General features: G+C 37.3%; 1 protein-coding gene across 1 annotated transcript in view; it reads right to left on the bottom strand.

The window, feature by feature from the left end:
• LOC117344232 (sterol regulatory element-binding protein cleavage-activating protein-like) overlaps window positions 1-27,660 on the bottom strand; it is a 46,584-nt gene that overhangs the window by 14,250 nt on the left and 4,674 nt on the right. The window contains exons 5-19 of the mRNA XM_033906908.1: window positions 26,537-26,674; window positions 19,468-19,547; window positions 18,654-18,768; window positions 17,960-18,141; window positions 16,272-16,398; window positions 14,141-14,253; window positions 10,442-10,536; window positions 7,570-7,668; window positions 6,926-7,219; window positions 4,719-5,032; window positions 3,838-4,279; window positions 3,025-3,140; window positions 1,655-2,229; window positions 836-972; window positions 301-386 (exon numbers count right to left, since the gene is read on the bottom strand). Coding sequence (XP_033762799.1) covers window positions 301-386; window positions 836-972; window positions 1,655-2,229; window positions 3,025-3,140; window positions 3,838-4,279; window positions 4,719-5,032; window positions 6,926-7,219; window positions 7,570-7,668; window positions 10,442-10,536; window positions 14,141-14,253; window positions 16,272-16,398; window positions 17,960-18,141; window positions 18,654-18,768; window positions 19,468-19,547; window positions 26,537-26,674 — 2,913 coding nt within the window. The remainder of the gene's footprint in view (window positions 1-300; window positions 387-835; window positions 973-1,654; window positions 2,230-3,024; window positions 3,141-3,837; window positions 4,280-4,718; window positions 5,033-6,925; window positions 7,220-7,569; window positions 7,669-10,441; window positions 10,537-14,140; window positions 14,254-16,271; window positions 16,399-17,959; window positions 18,142-18,653; window positions 18,769-19,467; window positions 19,548-26,536; window positions 26,675-27,660) is intronic.

The following is a 27,660-nucleotide window of genomic DNA, read 5'->3' as shown; positions in this document are numbered from 1 at the left end:
GATGAAACAGAGTGCCGTCACACCCTCCTTGGTACACTGTGACTTACCGGTTTCTGATGAAACAGAGCGCCGTCACACCTTCCTTGTCACTGTGACTTACCGGTTTCTGATGAAACAGAGCGCCGTCACACCCTCCTTGGTATACTGTGACTTACTGGTTTCAGACCCTCCTCGGTACACTGTGACTTACCGGTTTCTGATGAAACAGAGCGCCGTCACACCCTCCTAGGTACACTGTGACTTACCGGTTTCTGATGAAACAGAGCGCTGGCCCACCCTCCTTGGTACACTGTGACTTACCGATTTCTGATGAAACAGAGCGCTGTCACACCTTCCTTGTTGTCACCATACAGACATTTGAGTGTTCCTGACCCTCCATCCCAAAACTGTAATACAACATGCAAAGTAGTTAGTGACGTTTTACATAGGACATACTACTACATAAATCAAAGGCAATATATCATATTTTACTTATTTCTTTGCTATTTTTTTTGGGGGGGGGGGGGGGGGGGGGGGGGGGGAGGGGGGGGGGGGGTTGAAAATATGAACACTTATTCTTTGCTTCCATCATATGAGAATCATATTTGCTTCACAGACAGTAAATTACAATATATATCCATTTACATTGTATCAACATTCCCTCCTCTGACCTGAGTTGACTACATGGACCCTAATGAGTCCATTTATACTGGTTTCTGATATTTGCAATGGAGGTACCTGATCTGTATTCTAACCTCTAACCCTTCACTTTTGACCCATGTATATCACCTCTGACACAAGTTCTAACCTCCAACCCTTGACCTTTGACCCTTGTATTTCGCCTCTGAGTTCTTACCTCTATTCGTCCGTTACCACAGCCTGCGATAATTAGGCCATCATTACATGTCATACACCACACAGAAGGAGCCTGGTTGTCCTGGAAACCAGTGTCAAATAGAACGGCATCATGCTGCTGAGTAAGGGGAAGGTCACCTGGGGATGAAGGTCATGATGAAGGTCAATAGGATTAATCTACACAACATAGTAATGTCCACTACTACATATCTGATAAATCAACAAGCAACAGAAATGTGATCAAACTTTGAGGATTTTACAATAATGTATAAATAATAGTTTTCATATAAATAAGACCAGCTTTAACCAAACCATTTATCCACAACTAAACCTCTGTCCACAAATAAGCCTCCTTCTTCATTTATGCAGAACCATCAATTTCAAAATACTGTAAACGTACAAATTTTAGCGATAATCTTGTTTTAGCGCTATTCACACTAGAAGTATTATGCTAAATTATGATTGTGCTAATTTCACTTTCAATATACTGTTTCTTTATAAAATTATGTGGCACATTAATTCATCAGAGCACTAGTCTGTTAAAAATGGAAAATGTGCTAAAACTTGAGGACGCCAAATAAAGCATGTTTACAGTATTACGCTTTAAATCATTCAAAATCTTCCAATATAAAGTCCTCCCCATACTACAATACTAAATATTTACTCTGGGAGAGGGGCTTACTTGAGCATAAATACGGTAGAAGGATATGTAGTTATGAGTTCTGCCTCACAATAGAAATCATAATAAACATAAATACCATTGTCAACATCCCTGAAATTGATTTACTAGTGGTGTTCTATTCTGTATAGATCTTTTTACCTGCACTCCAGCTACGCGCTCGACTATCCTCCCACATCTGTGAATTGTTGACAGCCATTCCTGCCCGACTCTCCATCACTAACTGTCTATGATCCCGGTAGATAGGGTCAAACCTACTGCTGAAGTCAAAGGCTTGTCCAGTGTTAACACTGCCAGCCCCTCCACCCCCAGGGGAGGGGGTATACACAGGGGCATCACCCCCGGGAGACAACGGGGATGAACTATCGAGACTTCCAGGTGAAGTTACAGATGAAACAGAACTTAAATTAGAGTGATCTCCCTTAGGTATTTGTACATTTTCCTGTGAGTTTAATGCTGTAAAGTCTGTTTCTATAGTACTGTTTAAATCAGGTTCAAAATTAAAAATATTTCTACGACACACATCGCCCGGTTGTTTGGCATTACTACGACCACGGAGACGGGGTCCTCCACTGATGTTGCCTCCCTCCTGCTGATGTAGAGATGTATCCATGGATACCATACTGCTGTCGCCATGGTATTCATCATATAAATCAGCATCGCTGTCTTCAATGTTACGACCAACACAAGGCTTCCTCTTCACAGGTGGAGTAGCACTGTATTATATAATAGAAAATATCAGAAATGTTACCGCAACGAATCACAAACTTCTAATTATGCTTGTTTGAAAAGAAGAACGAGCTGTAATATGTTATATAGTTTTATACAATAATGACATTACGATATGCTATAACCACCCTACAAAAGCTTCTATTTTAAATTTTTAGAATACTGTATTACCTTTTTTACATTTGCTGATGTTAAGGTCTATGCCAGTAAAATATCTAACCAACAGGAAGACTCCATAGGTGTCAATCACCCCGGATTATGCAGGATAGCCTTGGAAAATCATTGAAAATTTCGTCTAAATCCTGAATAGGTACATCTCCCAAATCGGGGCTAACTTTATCCTATATTTCAGACACCAGAAAACTCTTGCCTAATTAGGTTTCTACCACAATACGCTGTGCCAACTGTTGGATAAATATATGTTATATACCACTAGTGGTATATGATCTTCAATTCTTTTGATTGGTCTAGAATTCGAACTTTGACCCGAGCTGCAATTGTTATTGATGTCATCAATAATCGAATGACGTCACATCATCGGGTCCCGGCTGTCACCCATACACCTTATTTGCATACATGAAATAAAACTTGGCCATGTTTCCCTTTGATTCAAGCCGATATTATTGTGGTAGAAACAGGTCACACGACTCGTGATTTATGGATATGGAATTTCGGGCCAGGTGAGCTAAAAATTAAGTGCAATTGAGGATATACTCCATAGTACTACTACAAAAAATAGAAAAAACAATTTTTTAGAATAATTAATTCCTCCGAACACCCACCTTTTTCTAATGATTGACATCAGGCAGTCCCCTGACACGGAGTCCCAAACACGGATCTGACCTCCCAGACAGGAGCTGATGATAAAGTGACCATCTGTCACAACACACTCTATCTCCTACAAAAACCAAAACACAGTCATGATACTCCTACAAAAGTCAAATCAAAAGTCACAACACACTCTACCTCCTACAAAAGTCAAATCAGTCACAACACACTCTATCTCCTACAAAATTACTTGATCGATTAACTCAAAATATTGTTTTTTAGTCTAACAACAAAAGGTGGATAACATCGCGATTTTTTCAACCTCAAATTTCCGGTTGTAATACTGAAGGCTATTATGTTCTATTAAAAGTGTTTCATAAATTAATCAAACAAATTGTCTGGAATCTTTACCACTAATGGTAGTCACTGCAATACACCTTCATTTAAATTTTTTTCCTAATCTGTGGGGACAGACTCCAAAATATATTTAGAGTACGTAGTGTTCTGAATGTACATGACGAGCTCACTTCTCTAAGTGAAGGTGTAGTCACCTTGTCCCGGAGTTGATGTTCGGCCGTGCGTGACCACTATCGGCGTAGTCTACACCTGGTCAAGCTTGTACACGGACGTAATTACGTACCTCACTGGCGTGATCGTAGACTACATCTGCCATTGTTGGCATATTATACATTGTTGTATATTATATATCTATTCAGTCATTTTACACAATAGTTTACATATCAATTCAACAGCTTAACTGTACATGTCTGTGAAGAACCTTGTGGACAGACTCCTCAATCTATTTATAGTACATATCTACAGCTTACCTGTACATGTCCGTGTAGAACCTTGGGGACAGACTCCTTAATTTGTTTATAGTACATGCCCTTCTTTCTCTGCTTGCTCTTAGACTTTCGGCGTCCATAGTCTCGAGGACATAATTTGTGGTAACATGCAGCGATGAAGTAACTGATGCAGATGAAGCCGAGAATGATTATAAATACTGTGATGATGACCTCGCGGTAAGATTTAGGATAAAGCTGTTTGATGTGTTCTGTGTCTGCATAGTTGTGTAAATACCAGGCTGAGAGATCATCTGGTACCTCACTTTTGTCTACAGGTAAAGAAGACGATTCTTGAGATTTGTCGAACTGTGGAATGATTGGCTTAGAAGGACTACCATCCTGGTCTGATGGATGACGCATGGTGATGGCTTCCTGTGGGTCCACTATCACAGAGAGGTGAATTGTGGGTAGAATGCTGATGAATCTAGAAGAGAAACAGAAGATATTCTGAATCAATACTTTAAAAATATACTACTGTACACTTCACTCATGGTTGATATAGAAACCTTGGCTTATGTGCCATACACTCTAATAGATGTGTGTTGTACACAATGTTTCAGCGTGGCAAGGATGCTCATAGGCTTCCTAACATAGTTAACATGTATTCAATAAACGAACAAAAACTCATGATTCTAGGCCTTTTGGTTTTTAAGAAGGAATGTTTAAAGGAAAGAATTTGACAGGGAATGGATGTCACACCACAGCACAAGCCTTTCGGACAAGGTGAGCTAAAAATGAATACTTAAAATACATTCCACTCCTCTTTTTCCACAGGGGTGAGATCAGCTTAAGAGTAAAATGCCTCAAAAAAACTTAATAACTTTTTACTCAAACACCAGCATCAGACATTTATATTGACTTACTTTCCATACAGTGTAATGTTATAGTAGCCAAACAGAGACGGCCAGTGTTTGTAGTTCAACTGTCTCCACAAATCAAACTGTGTGTGCTCAACAGGACGTGTGTCCTCTTCCTCGCCCGGTCGCCATGACCACCCAATCCCAGCATCCTCCCTTTGGTGGCCATTTGGTTGTTGGTGATGTTGACTGGGTAATCTCCCTTTATCCAGGCTTTCATATGATGCTGATGTCAGGTTGATAACTGATGTTGAATTAGTGAGGTGTTCTACCAGGCCTGATTTATAGACGATGAGTGAGATCCAAATGATTGTACATACCTACAAATCAAAATACAGAATCAGACTTACTGTTAGATCAATATACTAAAGTCAGACTTATTACAACATCAATATACCAAAGTCAGACTTACTACTACATCAATATACCAAAGTCAGACTTACTACAACATAAATATACCAAAGTCAGACACTGTTACATCAATATACCAAAGTCAGACACACTGTTACATCAATATACCAAAGTCAGACTTACTACTACAACAATATACCAAAGTCAGACTTACTACAACATCAATATACCCAAGTCAGACTTACTACTACATCAATATACCAAAGTCAGACTTACTACTACATCAATATACCAAAGTCAGACTTATTACTACATCAATATACCAAAGTCAGACTTACTACAACATCAATATACCAAAGTCAGACGCACTACAACATCAATATACCAAAGTCTGACTTATTACAACATCAATATACCAAAGTCAGACTTACTGTAACATAAATATACCAAAGTCAGACTTACTACTACATCAATATACCAAAGTCAGACGCACTACAACATCAATATACCAAAGTCAGACTTACTGTAACATAAATATACCAAAGTCAGACGCACTACAACATCAATATACCAAAGTCTGACTTATTACAACATCAATATACCAAAGTCAGACTTACTGTAACATCAATATACCAAAGTCAGACTTATTACAACATCAATATACCAAAGTCAGACTTACTACTACATCAATATACCAAAGTCAGACGCACTACAACATCAATATACCAAAGTCAGACTTATTACTACATCAATATACCAAAGTCAGACGCACTACAACATCAATATACCAAAGTCAGACTTATTACAACATCAATATACCAAAGTCAGACTTACTACTACATCAATATACCAAAGTCAGACTTATTACAACATCAATATACCAAAGTCAGACTTACTGTAACATCAATATACCAAAGTCAGACTTACTACTACATCAATATACCAAAGTCAGACGCACTACAACATCAATATACCAAAGTCAGACTTACTTCTACATCAATATACCAAAGTCAGACTTACTACTACATCAATATACCAAAGTCAGACTTACTTCTACATCAATATACCAAAGTCAGACTTATTACAACATCAATATACCAAAGTCAGACTTACTACTACATCAATATACCAAAGTCAGACTTACTGTAACATCAATATACCAAAGTCAGACTTACTACTACATCAATATACCAAAGTCAGACTTATTACAACATCAATATACCAAAGTCAGACTTACTACTACATCAATATACCAAAGTCAGACTTACTACTACATCAATATACCAAAGTCAGACTTATTACTACATCAATATACCAAAGTCAGACTTACTGTAACATCAATATACCAAAGTCAGACTTACTACTACATCAATATACCAAAGTCAGACTTATTACAACATCAATATACCAAAGTCAGACTTACTACTACATCAATATACCAAAGTCAGACTTATTACTACATCAATATACCAAAGTCAGACTTATTACTACATCAATATACCAAAGTCAGACTTACTGTAACATCAATATACCAAAGTCAGACTTACTACTACATCAATATACCAAAGTCAGACTTATTACAACATCAATATACCAAAGTCAGACTTACTACTACATCAATATACCAAAGTCAGACTTATTACTACATCAATATACCAAAGTCAGACTTACTACTACATCAATATACCAAAGTCAGACGCACTACAACATCAATATACCAAAGTCAGACTTATTACAACATCAATATACCAAAGTCAGACTTATTGTAACATCAATATACCAAAGTCAGACTTACTATACCAAAGTCAGACTCACTACATCAATATACCAAAGACAAATTAACTGTTACAGTCGAGTCTCACCATGATCATCCTCTGTACCATGCGTGTGCTGGCCCAGAAGTACAGCAGTCTCAGGCGACGTGACTGGATGTTAATTGCTGCATTTTCAAAGAACTGGTCGATTTCTCTGGGTGTGATAGGAGGAGACCTTGGAGGATCTTGTGTAGATGGTGTACTGGGAGTTCTCTGTATGTGTGGGTGACTCGCGTCCCCCATATAAGCCTTCACTGGACATCGGATCAGAGGCTCATACTGTTTGTTCTCAGTCATCGTACTCACAGACGAGTTCAGCGGCTGTTTATTAAGGTCAGACAGCTAGGACAGTAAAAGTAACATGATGTTTGTAGTAATTTTTTTTTTGGTGAGGATTCTTAAAATAACATTCCTGTTAACATTATGTAAGGATTACATAAAAATGATTAAACTTTATGATGGTTTCTGTAAAAATAAATCAGCTTATTATGACAATTCCTGCACTTCTGTGAAACAATTTGTCTGTTATTTTTCTAAAGTTAAGAATTAAACCATTTTTTGTTAAATTATTACCTTCCTTCAGCAGATTAGATGAGTAATTATATCTTTTTTTTTATAATAATTATTTGAAGCATCTTTGGCGATTTCTCCATTTACAATATAAATACCCACAATACACCACTGTTACCCACCTCCATCCTCCTGATGTCCACCGATAACACTGTCACAAAGAAGACGATCTGGAGGAAGAAATCTGTGAGGAGACCCACCAGGGCAAATAATGCAAATTCCTAAAACAACATCAATGATAATAAACAATATTTCAGTAAAGTGTTGTAAAGGGAATAGTTTTAAAACACACTCACATTAATAAAGATTTAAAACTTCATTATTTATATCAATTTGTTACAAAGTTCTATTTCAAAATTGCACGGTTGACTGTAAAGCTCATACAAAGTTTATATTACTACTTAATAAAGAAATATTTTACACCAAAAAACTAAATTCAAGGCAAGACGGATTCAGTTAAACATATCAATTTAATCACAATTACAAATGTACATCAATTTGATACAAATCTGTACTATAAATTGTTTGTTCAATTTAAAACCTCATTCTTCTTCTTCTTAAATATATATATTTCACACTAAATAATCAAACTTAGTCAATTAAAGTATGAAATGGTAAATTGTTCTAAGTTTGACTGAATTGTACCTATATATACTAAGTTAGGTACCTATATATACTAAGGTAGGTACCTATATATACTAAGTTAGGTACCTATATATACTAAGTTAGGTACCTATATATACTAAGGTAGGTACCTATATATACTAAGGTAGGTACCTATATATACTAAGGTAGGTACCTATATATACTAAGGTAGGTACCTATATATACTAAGGTAGGTACCTATATATACTAAGTTAGGTACCTATATATACTAAGTTAGGTACCTATATATACAAAGTTAGGTACCTATATATACTAAGGTAGGTACCTATATATACTAAGTTAGGTACCTATATATACTAAGTTAGGTACCTATATATACTAAGTTAGGTACCTATATATACTAAGGTAGGTACCTATACATACTAAGTTAGGTACCTATACATACTAAGGTAGGTACCTATATATACTAAGTTAGGTACCTATATATACTAAGTTAGGTACCTATATATACTAAGTTAGGTACCTATATATACTAAGTTAGGTACCTATATATACTAAGGTAGGTACCTATATATACTAAGGTAGGTACCTATACATACTAAGTTAGGTACCTATATATACTAAGTTAGGTACCTATATATACTAAGTTAGGTACCTATATATACTAAGTTAGGTACCTATATATACAAAGTTAGGTACCTATATATACTAAGTTAGGTACTTATATATACTAAGTTAGGTACCTATATATACTAAGTTAGGTACCTATATATACTAAGGTAGGTACCTATACATACTAAGTTAGGTACCTATACATACTAAGGTAGGTACCTATATATACTAAGTTAGGTACCTATATATACTAAGTTAGGTACCTATATATACTAAGTTAGGTACCTATATATACTAAGTTAGGTACCTATATATACTAAGGTAGGTACCTATATATACTAAGGTAGGTACCTATACATACTAAGTTAGGTACCTATATATACTAAGGTAGGTACCTATATATACTAAGTTAGGTACCTATATATACTAAGTTAGGTACCTATATATACTAAGTTAGGTACCTATATATACTAAGTTAGGTACTTATATATACTAAGGTAGGTACCTATACATACTAAGTTAGGTACCTATACATACTAAGTTAGGTACCTATATATACTAAGTTAGGTACCTATATATACTAAGTTAGGTACCTATATATACTAAGGTAGGTACCTATATATACTAAGGTAGGTACCTATATATACTAAGTTGGGTACCTATATATACTAAGTTAGGTACCTATATATACTAAGTTAGGTACCTATATATACTAAGTTAGGTACCTATATATACTAAGGTAGGTACCTATATATACTAAGTTAGGTACCTATATATACTAAGTTAGGTACCTATATATACTAAGTTAGGTACCTATATATATACTAAGTTAGGTACCTATATATATACTAAGTTAGGTACCTATATATACTAAGTTAGGTACCTATATATATACTAAGGTAGGTACCTATATATACTAAGTTAGGTACCTATATAGTCTAAGTTAGGTACCTATATATACTAAGTTAGGTACCTATATATACTAAGGTAGGTACTTATATATACTAAGTTAGGTACCTATATATACTAAGGTAGGTACCTATATATACAAAGTTAGGTACCTATATATACTAAGGTAGGTACTTATATATACTAAGTTAGGTACCTATATATACTAAGTTAGGTACCTATATATACTAAGTTAGGTACCTATATATATACTAAGTTAGGTACCTATATATACTAAGGTAGGTACCTATATATACTAAGGTAGGTACTTATATATACTAAGTTAGGTACCTATATATACTAAGTTAGGTACCTATATATACTAAGTTAGGTACCTATATATACTAAGTTAGGTACTTATATATACTAAGTTAGGTACCTATATATACTAAGGTAGGTACCTATATATACTAAGGTAGGTACCTATATATACTAAGTTAGGTACCTATATATACTAAGTTAGGTACCTATATATACTAAGTTAGGTACCTATATATACTAAGTTAGGTACCTATATATACTAAGTTAGGTACCTATATATACTAAGTTAGGTACCTATATATACTAAGTTAGGTACCTATATATACTAAGTTAGGTACCTATATATACAAAGTTAGGTACCTATATATACAAAGTTAGGTACTTATATATACTAAGTTAGGTACCTATATATACTAAGTTAGGTACCTATATATACTAAGTTAGGTACCTATATATACTAAGGTAGGTACTTATATATACTAAGTTAGGTACCTATATATACTAAGGTAGGTACCTATATATACTAAGTTAGGTACCTATATATACTAAGTTAGGTGCATTGTATACCTGTATTTCTGGTACAAAGGTGAAAAAGCCACAAATTACGATCATAAGTTCTGTTGCCAGGTTTTTAGTGATGGACCAGCCCTCCTTACTGATACCTGTAAAGTAATAATTCTGGTTAGGTGAGATGTCTACAGTAATCTGTCTGGTTAGGTGAGATGTCTACAGTAATCAGTCTGGTTAGGTGAGATGTCTACAGTAGTCAGTTAGGTGATATGTCTACAGTAATCTGTCTGGTTAGGTGGGATGTCTACGGTGAGATGTCTGGTTAGGTGAGATGTCTACAGTAATCTGTCTGGTTAGGTGATATGTCTACAGTAATCTGTCTGGTTAGGTGAGATGTCTACAGTAATCTGTCTGGTTAGGTGAGATGTCTACAGTGAGATGTCAGGTTAGGTGAGATGTCTACAGTAATCAGTCTCGTTAGGTGAGATGTCTACAGTAATCTGTCAGGTTAGGTGAGATGTCTACAGTAATCTGTCTGGTTAGGTGAGATGTCTACAGTAATATGTCTGGTTAGGTGAGATATCTACAGTAATCTGTCTGGTGAGATGTCTACAGTAATCTGTCTGGTTAGGTGAGATGTCTACAGTAATCTGTCTGGTTAGGTGAGATGTCTACAGTAATCAGTCTGGTTAGGTGAGATGTCTACAGTAATCTGTCTGGTTAGGTGAGATGTCTACAGTAATCAGTCGGGTTAGGTGAGATGTCTACAGTAATCAGTCTGGTTAGGTGAGATGTCTACAGTAATCAGTCTGGTCAGGTGAGATGTCTACAGTAATCAGTCTGGTTAGGTGAGATGTCTACAGTAATCTGTCTGGTGAGATGTCTACAGTAATTTGTCTGGTTAGGTGATATGTCTACAGTCATCAGTCTGGTTAGGTGAGATATCTACAGTAATCTGTCTGGTTAGGTGAGATGTCTACAGTAATCTGTCTGGTTAGGTGAGATGTCTACAGTAATCAGTCTGGTTAGGTGAGATGTCTACAGTAATCTATCTGGTTAGGTGAGATGTCTACAGTAATCTGTCTGGTTAGGTGAGATGTCTACAGTAGTCAGTTAGGTGATATGTCTACAGTAATCTGTCTGGTTCTGTGAGATGTCTACAGTAGTCAGTTAGGTGAAATGTCTACAGTAATCTGTCTGGTTAGGTGAGATGTCTACAGTAGTCAGTCTGGTTAGGTGATATGTCTACAGTAATCTGTCTGGTTAGGTGATATGTCTACAGTAATCTGTCTGGTTAGGTGAGATGTCTACAGTAATCTGTCAGGTTAGGTGAGATGTCTACAGTAATCAGTCTGGTTAGGTGAGATATCTACAGTAATCTGTCTGGTGAGATGTCTACAGTAATCTGTCTGGTTAGGTGAGATGTCTACAGTAATCTGTCTGGTTAGGTGAGATGTCTACAGTAATCTGTCTGGTTAGGTGAGATGTCTACAGTAATCTGTCTGGTTAGGTGAGATGTCTACAGTAATCAGTCTGGTTAGGTGAGATGTCTACAGTAATCAGTCTGGTTAGGTGAGATGTCTACAGTAATCAGTCGGGTTAGGTGAGATGTCTACAGTAATCAGTCTGGTTAGGTGAGATGTCTACAGTAATCTGTCTGGTTAGATGAGATGTCTACAGTAATCCGTCTGGTTAGGTGAGATGACTACAGTGATCAGTCTGGTTAGGTGAGATGTCTACAGTAATCAGTCTGGTCAGGTGAGATGTCTACAGTAATCTGTCTGGTTAGATGAGATGTCTACAGTAATCTGTCTGGTTAGATGAGATGTCTACAGTAATCTGTCTGGTTAGATGAGATGTCTACAGTAATCTGTCTGGTTAGGTGAGATGTCTACAGTAACCAGTCTGGTTACGTGAGATGTCTACAGTAATCAGTCTGGTCAGGTGAGATGTCTACAGTAATCAGTCTGGTTAGGTGAGATGTCTACAGTAATCTGTCTGGTGAGATGTCTACAGTAATCTGTCTGGTTAGGTGAGATGTCTACAGTAATCAGTCTGGTTAGGTGAGATATCTACAGTAATCTGTCTGGTTAGGTGAGATGTCTACAGTAATCTGTCTGGTTAGGTGAGATGTCTACAGTAATCAGTCTGGTTAGGTGAGATGTCTACAGTAATCTGTCTGGTTAGGTGAGATGTCTACAGTAATCTGTCTGGTTAGGTGAGATGTCTACAGTAGTCAGTTAGGTGATATGTCTACAGTAATCAGTTAGGTGAAATGTCTACAGTAATCTGTCTGGTTAGGTGAGATGTCTACAGTAGTCAGTTAGGTGATATGTCTACAGTAATCTGTCTGGTTAGGTGAGATGTCTACAGTAGTCAGTCTGGTTAGGTGATATGTCTACAGTAATCTGTCTGGTTAGGTGATATGTCTACAGTAATCTGTCTGGTTAGGTGAGATGTCTACAGTAATCTGTCTGGTTAGGTGAGATGTCTACAGTAATCTGTCTGGTTAGGTGAGATGTCTACAGTAGTCAGTTAGGTGAGATGTCTACAGTAATCAGTCTGGTTAGGTGAGATGTCTACAGTAATCTGTCTGGTCAGGTGAGATGTCTACAGTAATCAGTCTGGTTAGGTGTGATGTCTACAGTAATCAGTCTGGTTAGGTGAGATGTCTACAGTAATCTGTCTGGTTAGGTGAGATGTCTACAGTAATCTGTCTGGTTAGGTGAGATGTCTACAGTAATCAGTCTGGTTAGGTGTGATGTCTACAGTAATTTGTCTGGTTAGGTGAGATGTCTACAGTAATCAGTCTGGTTAGGTGTGATGTCTACAGTAATCAGTCTGGTTAGGTGAGATGTCTACAGTAATCTGTCTAGTTAGGTGAGATGTCTACAGTAATCAGTCTGGTTAGGTGAGATGTCTACAGTAATCAGTCGGGTTAGGCGAGATGTCTACAGTAATCAGTCTGGTTAGGTGAGATGTCTACAGTAATCAGTCTGGTTAGGTGAGATGTCTACAGTAATCAGTCTGGTTAGGTGAGATGTCTACAGTAATCTGTCTGGTTAGGTGAGATGTCTACAGTAATCTGTCTGGTTAGGTGAGATGTCTACAGTAATCAGTCTGGTTAGGTGAGATGTCTACAGTAATCTGTCTGGTTAGGTGAGATGTCTACAGTAATCAGTCTGGTTAGGTGAGATGTCTACAGTAATCTGTCTGGTTAGGTGAGATGTCTACAGTAATCTGTCTGGTTGGGTGAGATGTCTACAGTAATCAGTCTGGTTAGGTGAGATGTCTACAGTGAGATGTCAGGTTAGGTGAAATGTCTACAGTAATCTGTCTGGTTAGGTGAGATGTCTACAGTAATCAGTCTGGTTAGGTGAGATGTAAACAGAAGTCCAATTATCTGCAACCAGTGAGATACAGACAAATCACAGAATGTTATTGCTATTTTCAGATATATCACACAAAGATTTATTATTACATTTGATATAAAATTCAAATATCAATATCTTTAAAATGTCAATTAATAATAAAAAATGATATAAACTGTTCTTCATTTTAACACTATATTTATAAAAGGGAGTGAGCAGAATAACTATGGCATTGAGGCCAGGTAAATTATTTTGCTACATGTGCATATTCTTGTGCAGGAAAATGTTGATTTCTATGTGATAAACAGTTACCTTGGGCTATCCTATATTTGACCTCTAGACCGACGAGAGTGGACATATCAGTTACTACACCATAAATGCTTACCTTGGGCAATCCTATGTTTGACCTCTAGGTTGACTGGAGTGGACACAACAGATTTGGTAATAACCATCACATTCTCCACACCGATCAGTACAACGAGGTAGGGGAAAATCTCGCTGTAATACCACACAGAATCAAATATTTAAATTGATTGTTGTGAACATATTCTTATTGCCTTGAAAATCACAAAAAGGATTAAGCACAAGTTCTTAAAACTTAGTTAGCCACCTCCGAACTTAAAATCATTTATAATATATCATGGCTGTCTTAACATGTACATTTAAAAAACAAGAGGCCCATGGGGCCTGTATCGCTCACCTGGTTGGATTAGACCAAATGTCAAAATAATGTTCATATTCAATTTGTTTTATTTGTAAATCTCCAAAAATGCTATATATGGTTATAGTGTGGCATGTAGCGATTTAAAGGAATTACGTCTATTTCCCCTATTGGGCCCTGCCCCTTTGGCCCCTTTGGGGTCAGAGTCACCATTTATGCAAAATCTGTTCCCCTTCCCCCAAGGATGTTTCTGACTAAATCAGGTTCAAATCCATTCATAACTTTATGACTAGTAGCGATTTAAAGGAATTACCTCTATTTCCCCTTCTGGGCCCCATCCCTTTGGCCACTTTGAGGTCAGAGCCACCATTTATGCAAAATCTGTTCCCCTTCCCCCAAGAATGTTTCTGACCAAATCGGGTTCAAATCCATTCATAACTTTATGACTTGTAGTGATTTAAAGGAATTACCTCTATTTCCCCTTCTGGGCCCCACCCCTTTGGCCCCTCGGGGGTCAGAGTCACCATTTATGCAAAATCTGTTCCCCTTCCCCCAAGGATGTTTCTGACTAAATTGGGTTCAAATCCATTCATAACTTTATGACTAGTAGCGATTTAAAGGAATTACCTCTATTTCCCCTTTTGGGCCCCGCCCCTTTGGCCCCTTTGGGGTCAGAGTCACCATTTATGCAAAATCTGTTCCCCTTCCCCCAAGGATGTTTCTGACCAAATTGGGTTCAAATCCATTCATAACTTAGTAAGTAGTAGCGATTTAAAGGAATTACCTCTATTTCCCCTATTGGGCCCCGCCCCTTTGGCCCCTGCGGGGTCAGAGCCACCATTTATACAAAATCTGTTCCTCTTCCCCCAAGGGTGTTTCTGACCAAATTGGGTTCAAATCCATTCATAACTTAGTAACTAGTAGCGATTTAAAGGAATTACCTCTATTTCCCCTATTGGGCCCCGCCCCTTTGGCCCCTCCGGGGTCAGAGCCACCATTTATGCAAAATCTGTTCCTCTTCCCCCAAGGGTGTTTCTGACCAAATTGGGTTCAAATCCATTCATAACTTTATGACAAGTAGCGATTTAAAGGAATTACCTCTATTTCCCCTATTGGGCCCCGCCCCTTTGGCCCCATCGGGGATCAGAGTCACCATTTATGCCAAATCTGTTCCCCTTCCCCCAAGGATGTTTCTGACCAAATTGGGTTCAAATTCATTCATAACTTAGTAACTAGTAGCGATTTAAAGGAATTACCTCTATTTCCCCTATTGGGCCCCACCCCTTTGGCCCCTCCGGGGTCAGAGCCACCATTTATGCAAAATCTGTTCCTCTTCTCCCAAGGGTGTTTCTGACCAAATTGGGTTCAAATCCATTCATAACTTTATGACAAGTAGCGATTTAAAGGAATTACCTCTATTTCCCCTATTGGGCCCCACCCCTTTGGCCCCTCGGGGGTCAGAGTCACCATTTATGCAAAATCTGTTCCCCTTCTGCCAAGGATGTTTCTGGTCAAATTTGGTCAAAATCCAATAAGAAGTTTTAGACTAGTAGCGATTTGAAGCAAATGTTGACGGACGACGGACGGACGGACGGACGGACAGACGGACGACGGACGGACGACGGACGCTGCGCCATGACATAAGCTCACCGGACCTTCGGTCCAGGTGAGCTAAAAATTAAACTGAATCAACAAAATAGGAGAGATTGACCATCAATCATTTACTGTAAAGATGGAAATTTTGATTCTGAATGTTCATTCATTAAATTGTAGAGAATAAGACATCTAAATTTCCATGTAAACTATCAGACTGTATATAACCAGTAATTATTCTCCAAAGAGAAGAACTACGTACCCTCCGTTGAGTGTTGGTGTAAGTCCGAACACGGTACAGATGCTGACAGAACTGAGAAGAGATGATACAATGGTCACCACTGCACTGACAGCCAAACCCCACTTAGACTTCACCATCTCAATCTTTCCTGAAAAAAGTATGAAGTTAGCTATCACAGAGACAAACTCATAGATCGGTCAATAGTATGGGCTATTCCAGTCAAATATAAGAGGACTACAGTTTTGGCAAACAGCCCGAGCGACCACCAATTGAAATGATTTACCAGGGCTAACATCATTGTATAGGTGATTTACCTGAGCTAACATCATTGTATAGTAAGTCACATTTCCCACACCCACAATGAATAGGATTTCTTCATGGAAGTGATTAATAAGATAATTTCAATACCAATCCTAATCCTAAATACTAATCATACCGAAGTTATATGGAGAAAGCTTATAAAGGCTTTGTCTCACGCACTATCTTTTCGCATCCGAAATAAAATTTGTTGAAATTGAATAGAATTTCTTTATTTCTGGAGCTCTCCTATTAGATATGTAATACTTAGAGTTGGTTACCTATAGATATCAGTTATATACTCACGGACAGAGTTGGTTATCTATAGATATCAGTTATATACTCAAGGACAGAGTTGGTTACCTATAGATATCAGTTATATACTCACGGACAGAGTTGGTTACCTATAGATATCAGTTATATACTCACGGACAGAGTTGGTTACCTATAGATATCAGTTATATACTCACGGACAGAGTTGGTTATCTATAGATATCAGTTATATACTCAAGGACAGAGTTGGTTACCTATAGATATCAGTTATATACTCACGGACAGAGTTGGTTACCTATAGATATCAGTTATATACTCACGGACAGAGTTGGTTACCTATAGATATCAGTTATATACTCAAGGACAGAGTTGGTTATCTATAGATATCAGTTATATACTCAAGGACAGAGTTGGTTATCTATAGATATCAGTTATATACTCAAGGACAGAGTTGGTTACCTATAGATATCAGTTATATACTCAAGGACAGAGTTGGTTATCTATAGATATCAGTTATATACTCAAGGACAGAGTTGGTTACCTATAGATATCAGTTATATACTCAAGGACAGAGTTGGTTACCTATAGATATCAGTTATATACTCAAGGACAGAGTTGGTTACCTATAGATATAGTTATATACTCACGGACAGAGTTGGTTACCTATAGATATCAGTTATATACTCACGGACAGAGTTGGTTACCTATAGATATCAGTTATATACTCACGGACAGAGTTGGTTACCTATAGATATCAGTTATATACTCACGGACAGAGTTGGTTACCTATAGATATCAGTTATATACTCACGGACAGAGTTGGTTACCTATAGATATCAGTTATATACTCAAGGACAGAGTTGGTTACCTATAGATATCAGTTATATACTCACGGACAGAGTTGGTTACCTATAGATATCAGTTATATACTCACGGACAGAGTTGGTTACCTATAGATATCAGTTATATACTCACGGACAGAGTTGGTTACCTATAGATATCAGTTATATACTCACGGACAGAGTTGGTTATCTATAGATATCAGTTATATACTCAAGGACAGAGTTGGTTATCTATAGATATCAGTTATATACTCAAGGACAGAGTTGGTTACCTATAGATATCAGTTATATACTCACGGACAGAGAAGTAGAGATACATGGCCAGGGCGATGTAGGTCAGGATGAGAGGTTTGTATTCGAGGAGAATTCGGTTCTCCTTGTAGTGTACATGTACAAGTTGTTCCGGATTTGTATTGTTCACATTCTTCACAGTATCTGGGAACGCCAGCACAAGTTTGTTCTTCAAGGCATCAATAAACCTAAGAGAATAAGTATTAAATCTAATTATATCTCTCCTGTCCCACTCAATAAACTTAAGAGAACAATAATCAAGTATAATAATATATCTACTGTCCCGCTTTGCCAGTGTAGTAAATTTAAAACAAACCCCAAAATTGAATAAAATGTCTAGGTCTTTTTCTCCAGAAAAAACTTACCAAACCTTCACATTTGTAAACTGATAGTACTGAACCACACTGTATACATTGTAGACAAGTGTAAATATTGATGTACATGTATTACATGAGCATAGACCCTAAATCACTATTTCTCAAAATTCAACCAAATACATTTGGATGATAATTTGCTAAAAAACAAAATCATTCTTCCTAAAAGTGAGCAGAAAATACATTTGATATAATACAGAACATGTTACAATTTGACTATGAACTAATTTGCTAGTCAATTGAAGATCTGAGGTTTTTAACACCAAACTATATAAAAAAAAAAAAAAAAAAAAAAAAAATCAAGATGTCCATACTACAATACTTACTTTTGATTATTTTTCTTCAACACAATGGTGACAGCAAATGATATTGTTCTTTGTTGATTCCTGATGAAATATCTTGACACGCCAGAATTCTTGTAAGGTACTCCCAACAAAATATCTGTAACAAATGACTTACTGATGAAATAGAGGGACAAAGTTAAAAAAAAATTCTTCATTTCCCGCAATTCTTCAGCCAATTTTAACCATTCTATAAATTTGAAGTCTCACAATTAAAAATCAATCAAGTTTGACCTCGTTATCTCTTTTAACTCTAGATTTTGTTTGTTTGTTGTTTGTTTTTGTTTAACGTCCTAACAGCCAGGGTCATTTAAGGACGTGCCAGGTTTTGGAGGTGGAGGAAAGCCGGAGTACCCGAAGAAAAACCACCGGCCTACGGTCAGTACCTGGCAACTGCCCCACGTAGGTTTCGAACTCGCAACCCAGTGGTGGAGGGCTAGTGATAAAGTGTCGGGACACCTTAACCACTCGGCCACCGCTGCCCCCTTTTAACTCTAGAATAAGAGTTTTAAGACATTTTGTTGTATATTAATGGACTAGAAAATGTTTTCCAGAAATTCAACAGAAACTTCAACTTAATGTATACTTTATTTTACTTAGGAGATTATCTCTTTGTATTTTTCAATGTCAGAATGTAATAAAAAATTTCTATTATCACAGAATCAACTTCCATTAAAATCACAGTCAATTGCACCGGTAAATATTGTCAAAAACTCAAAACTCAAGATTACAAACACTGTCTGACTGGTTAGATTTGATAAACAGATATTTACAAATCTCAGCCATGAGTTTAACCAACCTCGTAGGTAAGGGGATGTGTCCAGTGTTTGTCCACGTTTCTGAAAAATTGTTCTTAGGATATCCCCGTCTGACATAAATCTGCAATACAGTAAACAAAATATCTATATACAGTAAACAAAATATCTATACACAGTAAACAAAATATCTATACACAGTTAACAAAATATCTATATACAGTAAACAAAATATCTATACCCAGTACACAAAATATCTATATACAGTAAACAAAATATCTATATACAGTACACAAAATATCTATATACAGTAAACAAAATATCTATATACTGTACACAAAATATCTATATACAGTACACAAAATATCTATTTACAGTACACAAAATATCTATATACAGTACTTTATACACAACACACCAAAACAGTATGAAAGTCAAAAATTTATTGAATGGAACCAATAACTTGTTCAGGCTCATATTAAATATTATCTAAAGGTTTTGGCATTCTTAGGGGCTGCTCATTCTTACAACTAAATAACATCAACTAACAATATTACATAATAAATTTTTACTCGCTACTCAAAAGATACACCTAAACAATTAAGATACTAATTATACTATAGGGGCATGCAACCCCCAAGCTAGAGCGATCATAGCTTAGCTAGCTATGACTAATAGAGAGGAGAGAAACCTAGCTTGAGCGACCTCAAGCCACAGAGTAAGCAGTTGGTAGCTAAAAAGCAGGCAGTTCTGCTAAGACTGTTTCAGATGGGGCGACCCCCGAGCTTGGGCGATCCCAAGCATATCATCTACATAAGAAATAAATACACAAAATATGATATAATGAATTGGGGGCAAGAAATTCCCCGAATTTAAAAGTGCTAATATCACGGCGTGATAAATTCATTACTGTGAGTGATATCCTCTAACTATTCCTTACTAAGAAGAGCAGCCCAAAATAAAAATAAAAATGTGACAGCTTGCATTGTAACAAAATAAAGCTTATAATTAACCAACACAGATGTACAAAAAGGTGCTGCGAGCCGGCTGCCCCAACCTGAATCAGGGAGGTAGGTTTATCCAATGCTCAGACCAGCTTGCCAGGTGTTGTCTCACCATGAGGCCTTACTTACCCCTAAACAAATGAGCCCGAAACAAGTAAAAAAGACATGTAATAAATATAAATATTATAAGTAAACACATATAATAAAAACAACATATACACATGAAAAGTACAGGCAATCAAAACAAAACAACAGTATATAAATATTAAAAGGTAATTATAATATAATATAAACAATTATACACAAACCACAGTAAAGAAAACTGCAAATTATCAAAGGTGGAGGTGGGGCGGATGGTGGATGATGAATAAAACACTGCTGCTACAAATAATCACGCTGCTTGAAAATGAATGCAGGTGGCGCTATCCCCTGACGTATTTCCATTGGTCAAGAACATCACGTGATCAAAGGCGCGAGGTTAGAAATAGATATTTACTAACATGAAGACTGTGACGGGGTTTTTAAATGTTGTGTACAAACAACTATTTAGTAAACAAAATATCATTTTATACACAACACACCAAAACAGTATGAAAGTCAAAAATTTATTGAATGGAACCAATAACTTGTTCAGGCTCATATTAAATATTATCTAAAGGTTTTGGCATTCTTAGGGGCTGCTCATTCTTACAACTAAATAACATCAACTAACAATATTACATAATAAATTTTTACTCGCTACTCAAAAGATACACCTAAACAATTAAGATACTAATTATACTATAGGGGCATGCAACCCCCAAGCTAGAGCGATCATAGCTTAGCTAGCTATGACTAATAGAGAGGAGAGAAACCTAGCTTGAGCGACCTCAAGCCACAGAGTAAGCAGTTGGTAGCTAAAAAGCAGGCAGTTCTGCTAAGACTGTTTCAGATGGGGCGACCCCCGAGCTTGGGCGATCCCAAGCATATCATCTACATAAGAAATAAATACACAAAATATGATATAATGAATTGGGGGCAAGAAATTCCCCGAATTTAAAAGGCCAAATCGAAGAGGTTACAATAAAGTAACCGAATGAGAGCCCCCAAGAAAGAAATTATGTGCAAGAAGGATATGACAATGTAATATTTTTAAGAGTGTAGATAAAGTGAATCGATGATGAACTAGAAAATTATTGATTATAATCAGTACAACTAAGCACAAATTTGCCTATAGAAATTAATGCACCGTATTACATATATACACACATAATTATCATATGCTCTAAAATGAGACATTAAGAAGTTAAATGTGGTCAGTGGCACAGTAACTGGTATAAAGCTTGCAGATAAACCAAGTAATGACAAGAGTTCAAATGATTGAAAGGTTATATCACGTATGGAATAAAGCTGAAAAAGAGAGGAAAAACATACCTAATACTATAAAGTGAGATAGTATTTAAAGGAGCACTAGATTCTGCGTCTGTGAATGAGACAGATGCAAGAACTACATCCTTCTGATGGAGGTCTAATTAAGGAAACAGTGCCAATGATAAAGTGTTAAGGATGATAATTAGGTACTGGGAACGCACCCTGAAGATGTAAGAGGATAACAAGCTCCGTATGTCAACTATATCTACTAATAATAGACAAAGAAAGGGTTGCAGATGTCCTAAGAAAGTCAACAAACTGGTTGCCAAGACTAAGGAACTTACATACACAGAACAGGTAGTTATAATGAACCTGCCAACACTCAAACTGATTACGATGCATAAAAGGAGATACGATTAAAGTTATAAGTACTTAATGCAATAAGGATACTGAATGTAGTACAGGGCTTATACAGCTAACTTAAATAAACAAGATGTGAGTATTCCGAGAAACACCCAGAGAAGAGACTTGACTCTGTCGGACTCCAGAGAAGCAGCTTGACTCCAGGTATTTCACAGTGAAGAAAGAAATTGAGTACTCAAAACTAAAGAAGGGGCTTGACTCTACTGAACAGCAGAAATACAATAAGGATACTGAATGGTGTACAGGGCTTAAACAGCTAACTTAAATTAACAAGACTTGAGTATTTGGAGAAACACCCAGAGAAGAAACTTGGCTCTGATGAACTCCAGAGAAGCAACTTGACTCCAGGTATTTCACGGTGAAGAAAGAAAATGGAGTACTCGAAACTTATAGAAGGAGCTTGACTCTACTGAACCGCAGAGAAGCAACTTGACTCTAAAATGCCTGACTTAGAGAAGAAGCTTGACTCTACTTGACAGCAGAGAAGCAACTTGACTCTAAAATGCTTGACTTAGAGAAGAAGCTTGACTCTACTTGACAGCAGAGAAGCAACTTGACTCTAAAATGCCTGACTTAGAGAAGAAGCTTGACTCTACTTGACAGCAGAGAAGCAACTTGACTCTAAATCATTCATACTGAAAGGTCCTACTAGAGAAGAAGCTTGACCCTACTGAGCCATAGAGAAGCGACTTGACTCTAGTACCCCTGTAGTGACAAACTTGACTCCTATGTGCTACTGAGAATACCCTTGGCTCAGAGTCGCAGTGACTCATGAGAAGAGACTTGACTCGCAGACACAGCTGAGAAGACCCTTGACTCTTGAGTTGTGATTACTCATGAGAAGAGTTTTGACTCGATGATTGGAGAAGCGATGACATGACTGCATAAACTAACGAATCAAAACACAGCGAAGTAGTAGCTGGTGGCATGACAAACTTGACTCCTAAGTGCTACTGAGAAGACCCTTGGCTCTGAGTCTCAGTGACTCGTGAGAAGAGACTTGACTCGCAGACACAGCTGAGAAGAGTTTTGACTCTGAGTGTGATTACTCATGAGAAGAGTTTTGACTCATGATTGGAGAAGCAAAGACCTGACTACGTAAGCTAACGAATCAAAACACAGCGAAGTAGTAGGTAGCTAGTGCGGGACACTCTTGACGAAGTGCTACTGAGAAGACTACATACTTTGAGTCGCAGTGACTCATGAGAAGAGACTTGACTCGCAGACACAGCTGAGAAAACCCTTGACTCTTGAGTTGTGATTACTCATGAGAAGAGTTTTGACTCATGATTGGAGAAGCGATGACATGACTGCATAAACTAACGAATCAAAACACAGCGAAGTAGTAGCTGGTGGCATGACAAACTTGACTCCTAAGTGCTACTGAGAAGACCCTTGGCTCTGAGTCTCAGTGACTCGTGAGAAGAGACTTGACTCGCAGACACAGCTGAGAAGAGTTTTGACTCTGAGTGTGATTACTCATGAGAAGAGTTTTGACTCATGATTGGAGAAGCAAGACCTGACTACGTAAGCTAACGAATCAAAACACAGCGAAGTAGTAGGTAGCTAGTGCGGGACACTCTTGACTAAGTGCTACTGAGAAGACTACATACTTTGAGTCGCAGTGACTCATGAGAAGAGACTTGACTCGCAGACACAGCTGAGAAAACCCTTGACTCTTGAGTTGTGATTACTCATGAGAAGAGTTTTGACTCATGATTGGAGAAGCGATGACATGACTGCATAAACTAACGAATCAAAACACAGCGAAGTAGTAGCTGGTGGCATGACAAACTTGACTCCTAAGTGCTACTGAGAAGACCCTTGGCTCTGAGTCTCAGTGACTCGTGAGAAGAAACTTGACTCGCAGACACAGCTGAGAAGACCCTTGACTTCGAGTTATGACAACTCAAGAGAAGAGTGACTTGATTGTGGTTGAAGACATGACCTGATTACCCACAAAATAAACAAATAAAACATGGCATAGGTTGGTGGCTATTGTAAGGAAAAACTTCACTTCTTATGGCTGCTGAGAAGATCCTAGACTTTAAGTTGTGATTACTCATGAGATGAGTGACTTGACTCGTAATAGAAGAGGCTTGATCTGACTGATAACTAATTAAACCTAGTACATGATAATAACAATCTAGTAACAGACTAAATAAAGTGAGGAAGAAACATCATCTCTATATACATCTATGACAAAGCTCTCCTTAACAGTTGCATAATATATTCCGCACAAGTATAAACAAGAATCTGTGACAAGTACAAGGAAAACAATAATGCTAGATACAGATAAAAGGTGTGACAGCTATGCCGTAAACCAATTATTTAGAAATATCTGTGACAAGTACATAGAAAACAGTAACGCTAGATACAGATAGAAGGTGTGAACGCGAAGATATAAATGTTTACTAGAGTAACAAGTATCGAGAATGCTCCTCTGATATCCACGCTGTAACCAAAGTCTGGTCAGGTACAACAAGTCAAAATAGACAGATTGATGAGTAATCTCACCGCTGAAAAGTCCAAGACAACTGAGTTGGAAGCATAGTAAGCTGATGCTACGATTTCCACTTTATCTGCATGTCGCTATCATCGGGAGATGGAAACGCATAATGTAGTTCGGTGAGTTTCCGAGTCGTCTGTATGTAGTTATCAAAGTTGTTCGTTGATTATCCGAGGAGTCTGCATGTCGTAATCGTCGGGAGATTGAAATTCCGACTAGTTAAGTTGTTCGGTTAGTTCCGAGTACACTGCATGTCGTAATATCGCGAGATGGAAATCTAGACTAATAATGTTGTACGTGTAGTTCCTTAATTATTTTTCCTTAAATCAGATAATTACCCCTACAAAATTAACCGTAAACGCCAAAGAAGACGATGCAATGCCCTACAGTGTTCGACAAGACATGGGCGCTGCCATCTTGAATCCCGCACGGAATCCTGGGATCGCGCACCAAGCTGCTGGTAGTGACGCGTTCCTGACCTGCTTGGCCGCCATGTTAGATGACCCGAGACGGTTTACAAACTGATGTCTTTCGATTTCCACTAGCACGAATAAGTCACACACAAAGTTAGATCCCGATAGCAAAGAGAACACATTGTGGTTGCATAAAGACTGTTAGGATCCAAATAGGAAATACACAGCTCGATGACGAATGACATTCGTCAATGTAAACTAAAGGAAATGTCCTCGACACACGTCGATAAAAATGTAAACAAACACAACACACGTGTAAATACCGTTATTGGTGTGTACTTCACTGTCGTAGGAGACGACAACTCCAGGCAAAACACTCGTAAGTTCAAAAGTCAATAGGAGTTGTTGCGACGAAAGTAAACAATAGGAGAAAATAATGATGAATAAAACACTGCTGCTACAAATAATCACGCTGCTTGAAAATGAATGCAGGTGGCGCTATCCCCTGACGTATTTCCATTGGTCAAGAACATCACGTGATCAAAGGCGCGAGGTTAGAAATAGATATTTACTAACATGAAGACTGTGACGGGGTTTTTAAATGTTGTGTACAAACAACTATTTAGTAAACAAAATATCATACAAAATATCTATATACAGTACACAAAATATCTATATACAGTAAACAAAATATCTATATACAGTACACAAAATATCTATATACAGTAAACAAAATATCTATACACAGTAAACAAAATATCTATATACAGTAAACAAAATATCTATATACAGTAAACAAAATATCTATACACAGTAAACAAAATATCTATATACAGTAAACAAAATATCTATATACAGTAAACAAAATATCTATATACAGTAAACAAAATATCTATATACAGTAAACAAAATATCTATATACAGTAAACAAAATATCTATATACAGTAAACAAAATATCTATATACAGTAAACAAAATATCTATACACAGTAAACAAAATATCTATATACAGTAAACAAAATATTAATTTACCTACAATGAGTACTATCGTTATGACTGCCTTAGTATTCATCTTCTCACTTCTTGATGTACTAAACAGATCATTACTTTATTCATCCTAAATATCTCATATCCACCCAAGCATAACTAAACTTTCTATCATCCAAACACTCATTATGTCTATAAATTAGTGTGTAAATACATTTAAATAGCATGAAGACATCACACTTTTTCCAAGTAAAGAACTTCAACTGTAGTCATTACAGCCCCAGAAGTTAGCGGGCGACACCTCCAGACAAACATACTCCGGGAGTATATCTTACTACAACTCACCTCTCTCTGTTACATCCCCAGAAGTTAGCGGGCGACACCTCCAGACAAACATACTCCGGGAGTATATCTTACTACTACTAACCTCTCTCTGTTACGGCCCCAGAAGTTAGCGGGCGACACCTCCAGACAAACATACTCCGGGAGTATCTCCTTTACTTTCCTACTTTTCACTGTCTCAGATACACGCAGACATACGTCAGCCAAGGACAAATCTTTCCCACTGAAACAAAAAGTCAATTTACTTAGTGATTCTCATACAGTTCACAGGGTGATCCCATGGTTCCTGGAGATGGGATTAATAGAATCTATCATGGGCCAGTGGACAGGGATATCTCAACCCTCGTGTAAGAGTTTGGCCAGTCAGCATGAGGCTTGCCGAGTGCTGGCCAGCCAAACTCTTTCACGAGGGTTGAGATATCCTTGTTCGCGGAACAGACACATGATTGATTATTTTTCTCACATACTTGCAACCAAACGTAAGTTTTTATGAAAGTTTTTCATCGCACCATCTTCAATGCTCCTTGGAATGTATGTCAAAATTGATGACGTCATCATTTACGACTTGGTTACTCAACACAAAATGATGACGTTTCGTTATTGTGACAGCGTCTTTACCTACCCCATGTAAGATCGATTTATCTTTTCCCTAGCAACTGCCGGATAACCCCGTGGAGTATGGGAGAAAACTCTTTCTCTTACCCTGGACAGGGATATCCGCAGTTTTACCGGTGAGATTTTCTTATCACACCCTAGGGAAAAGACAATGTACACATGCTCTTTTCACGTCCTCAACAATTGTATTTCATCACATCAACAATACCATGACGTCACAGCAACAGTACAATGACGTCACGTCAACAATTCAATCACGTCACGTCAACATTTCTTTGCATTGATATAATGTCAATATTAGATACATAAGAGGGTAAACAGGGTAAGAGAAAAATAATCATTCACCCCCATGGAAGTGAGACAGGGGAATCACAACCTGAGGGGAAGATTCTTAAGTTTCTCTTGTTCAGATAACTTTCATTTTGCAATGAAAGAAATTGAGAGACACATCTATGATCAGACAGTTTATCCTGTTTCCATTACAATATCTTTCTATTTTAGATAACTAATGTATGATATATATTGATATAATGATGTGTATGTACAGTTAACATTTTAGGAAGAGGGGTGATATAGGCTACGATTGTTGCCCAA

Source organism: Pecten maximus, chromosome 15, assembly GCF_902652985.1.
Source record: "Pecten maximus chromosome 15, xPecMax1.1, whole genome shotgun sequence".
In the NCBI taxonomy this organism is placed as follows: Eukaryota; Metazoa; Mollusca; class Bivalvia; order Pectinida; family Pectinidae; genus Pecten; species Pecten maximus.
The sequence above is the reverse complement of the archived record's forward strand: the minus strand, read 5'-3'. Positions and strand labels throughout refer to the sequence as shown.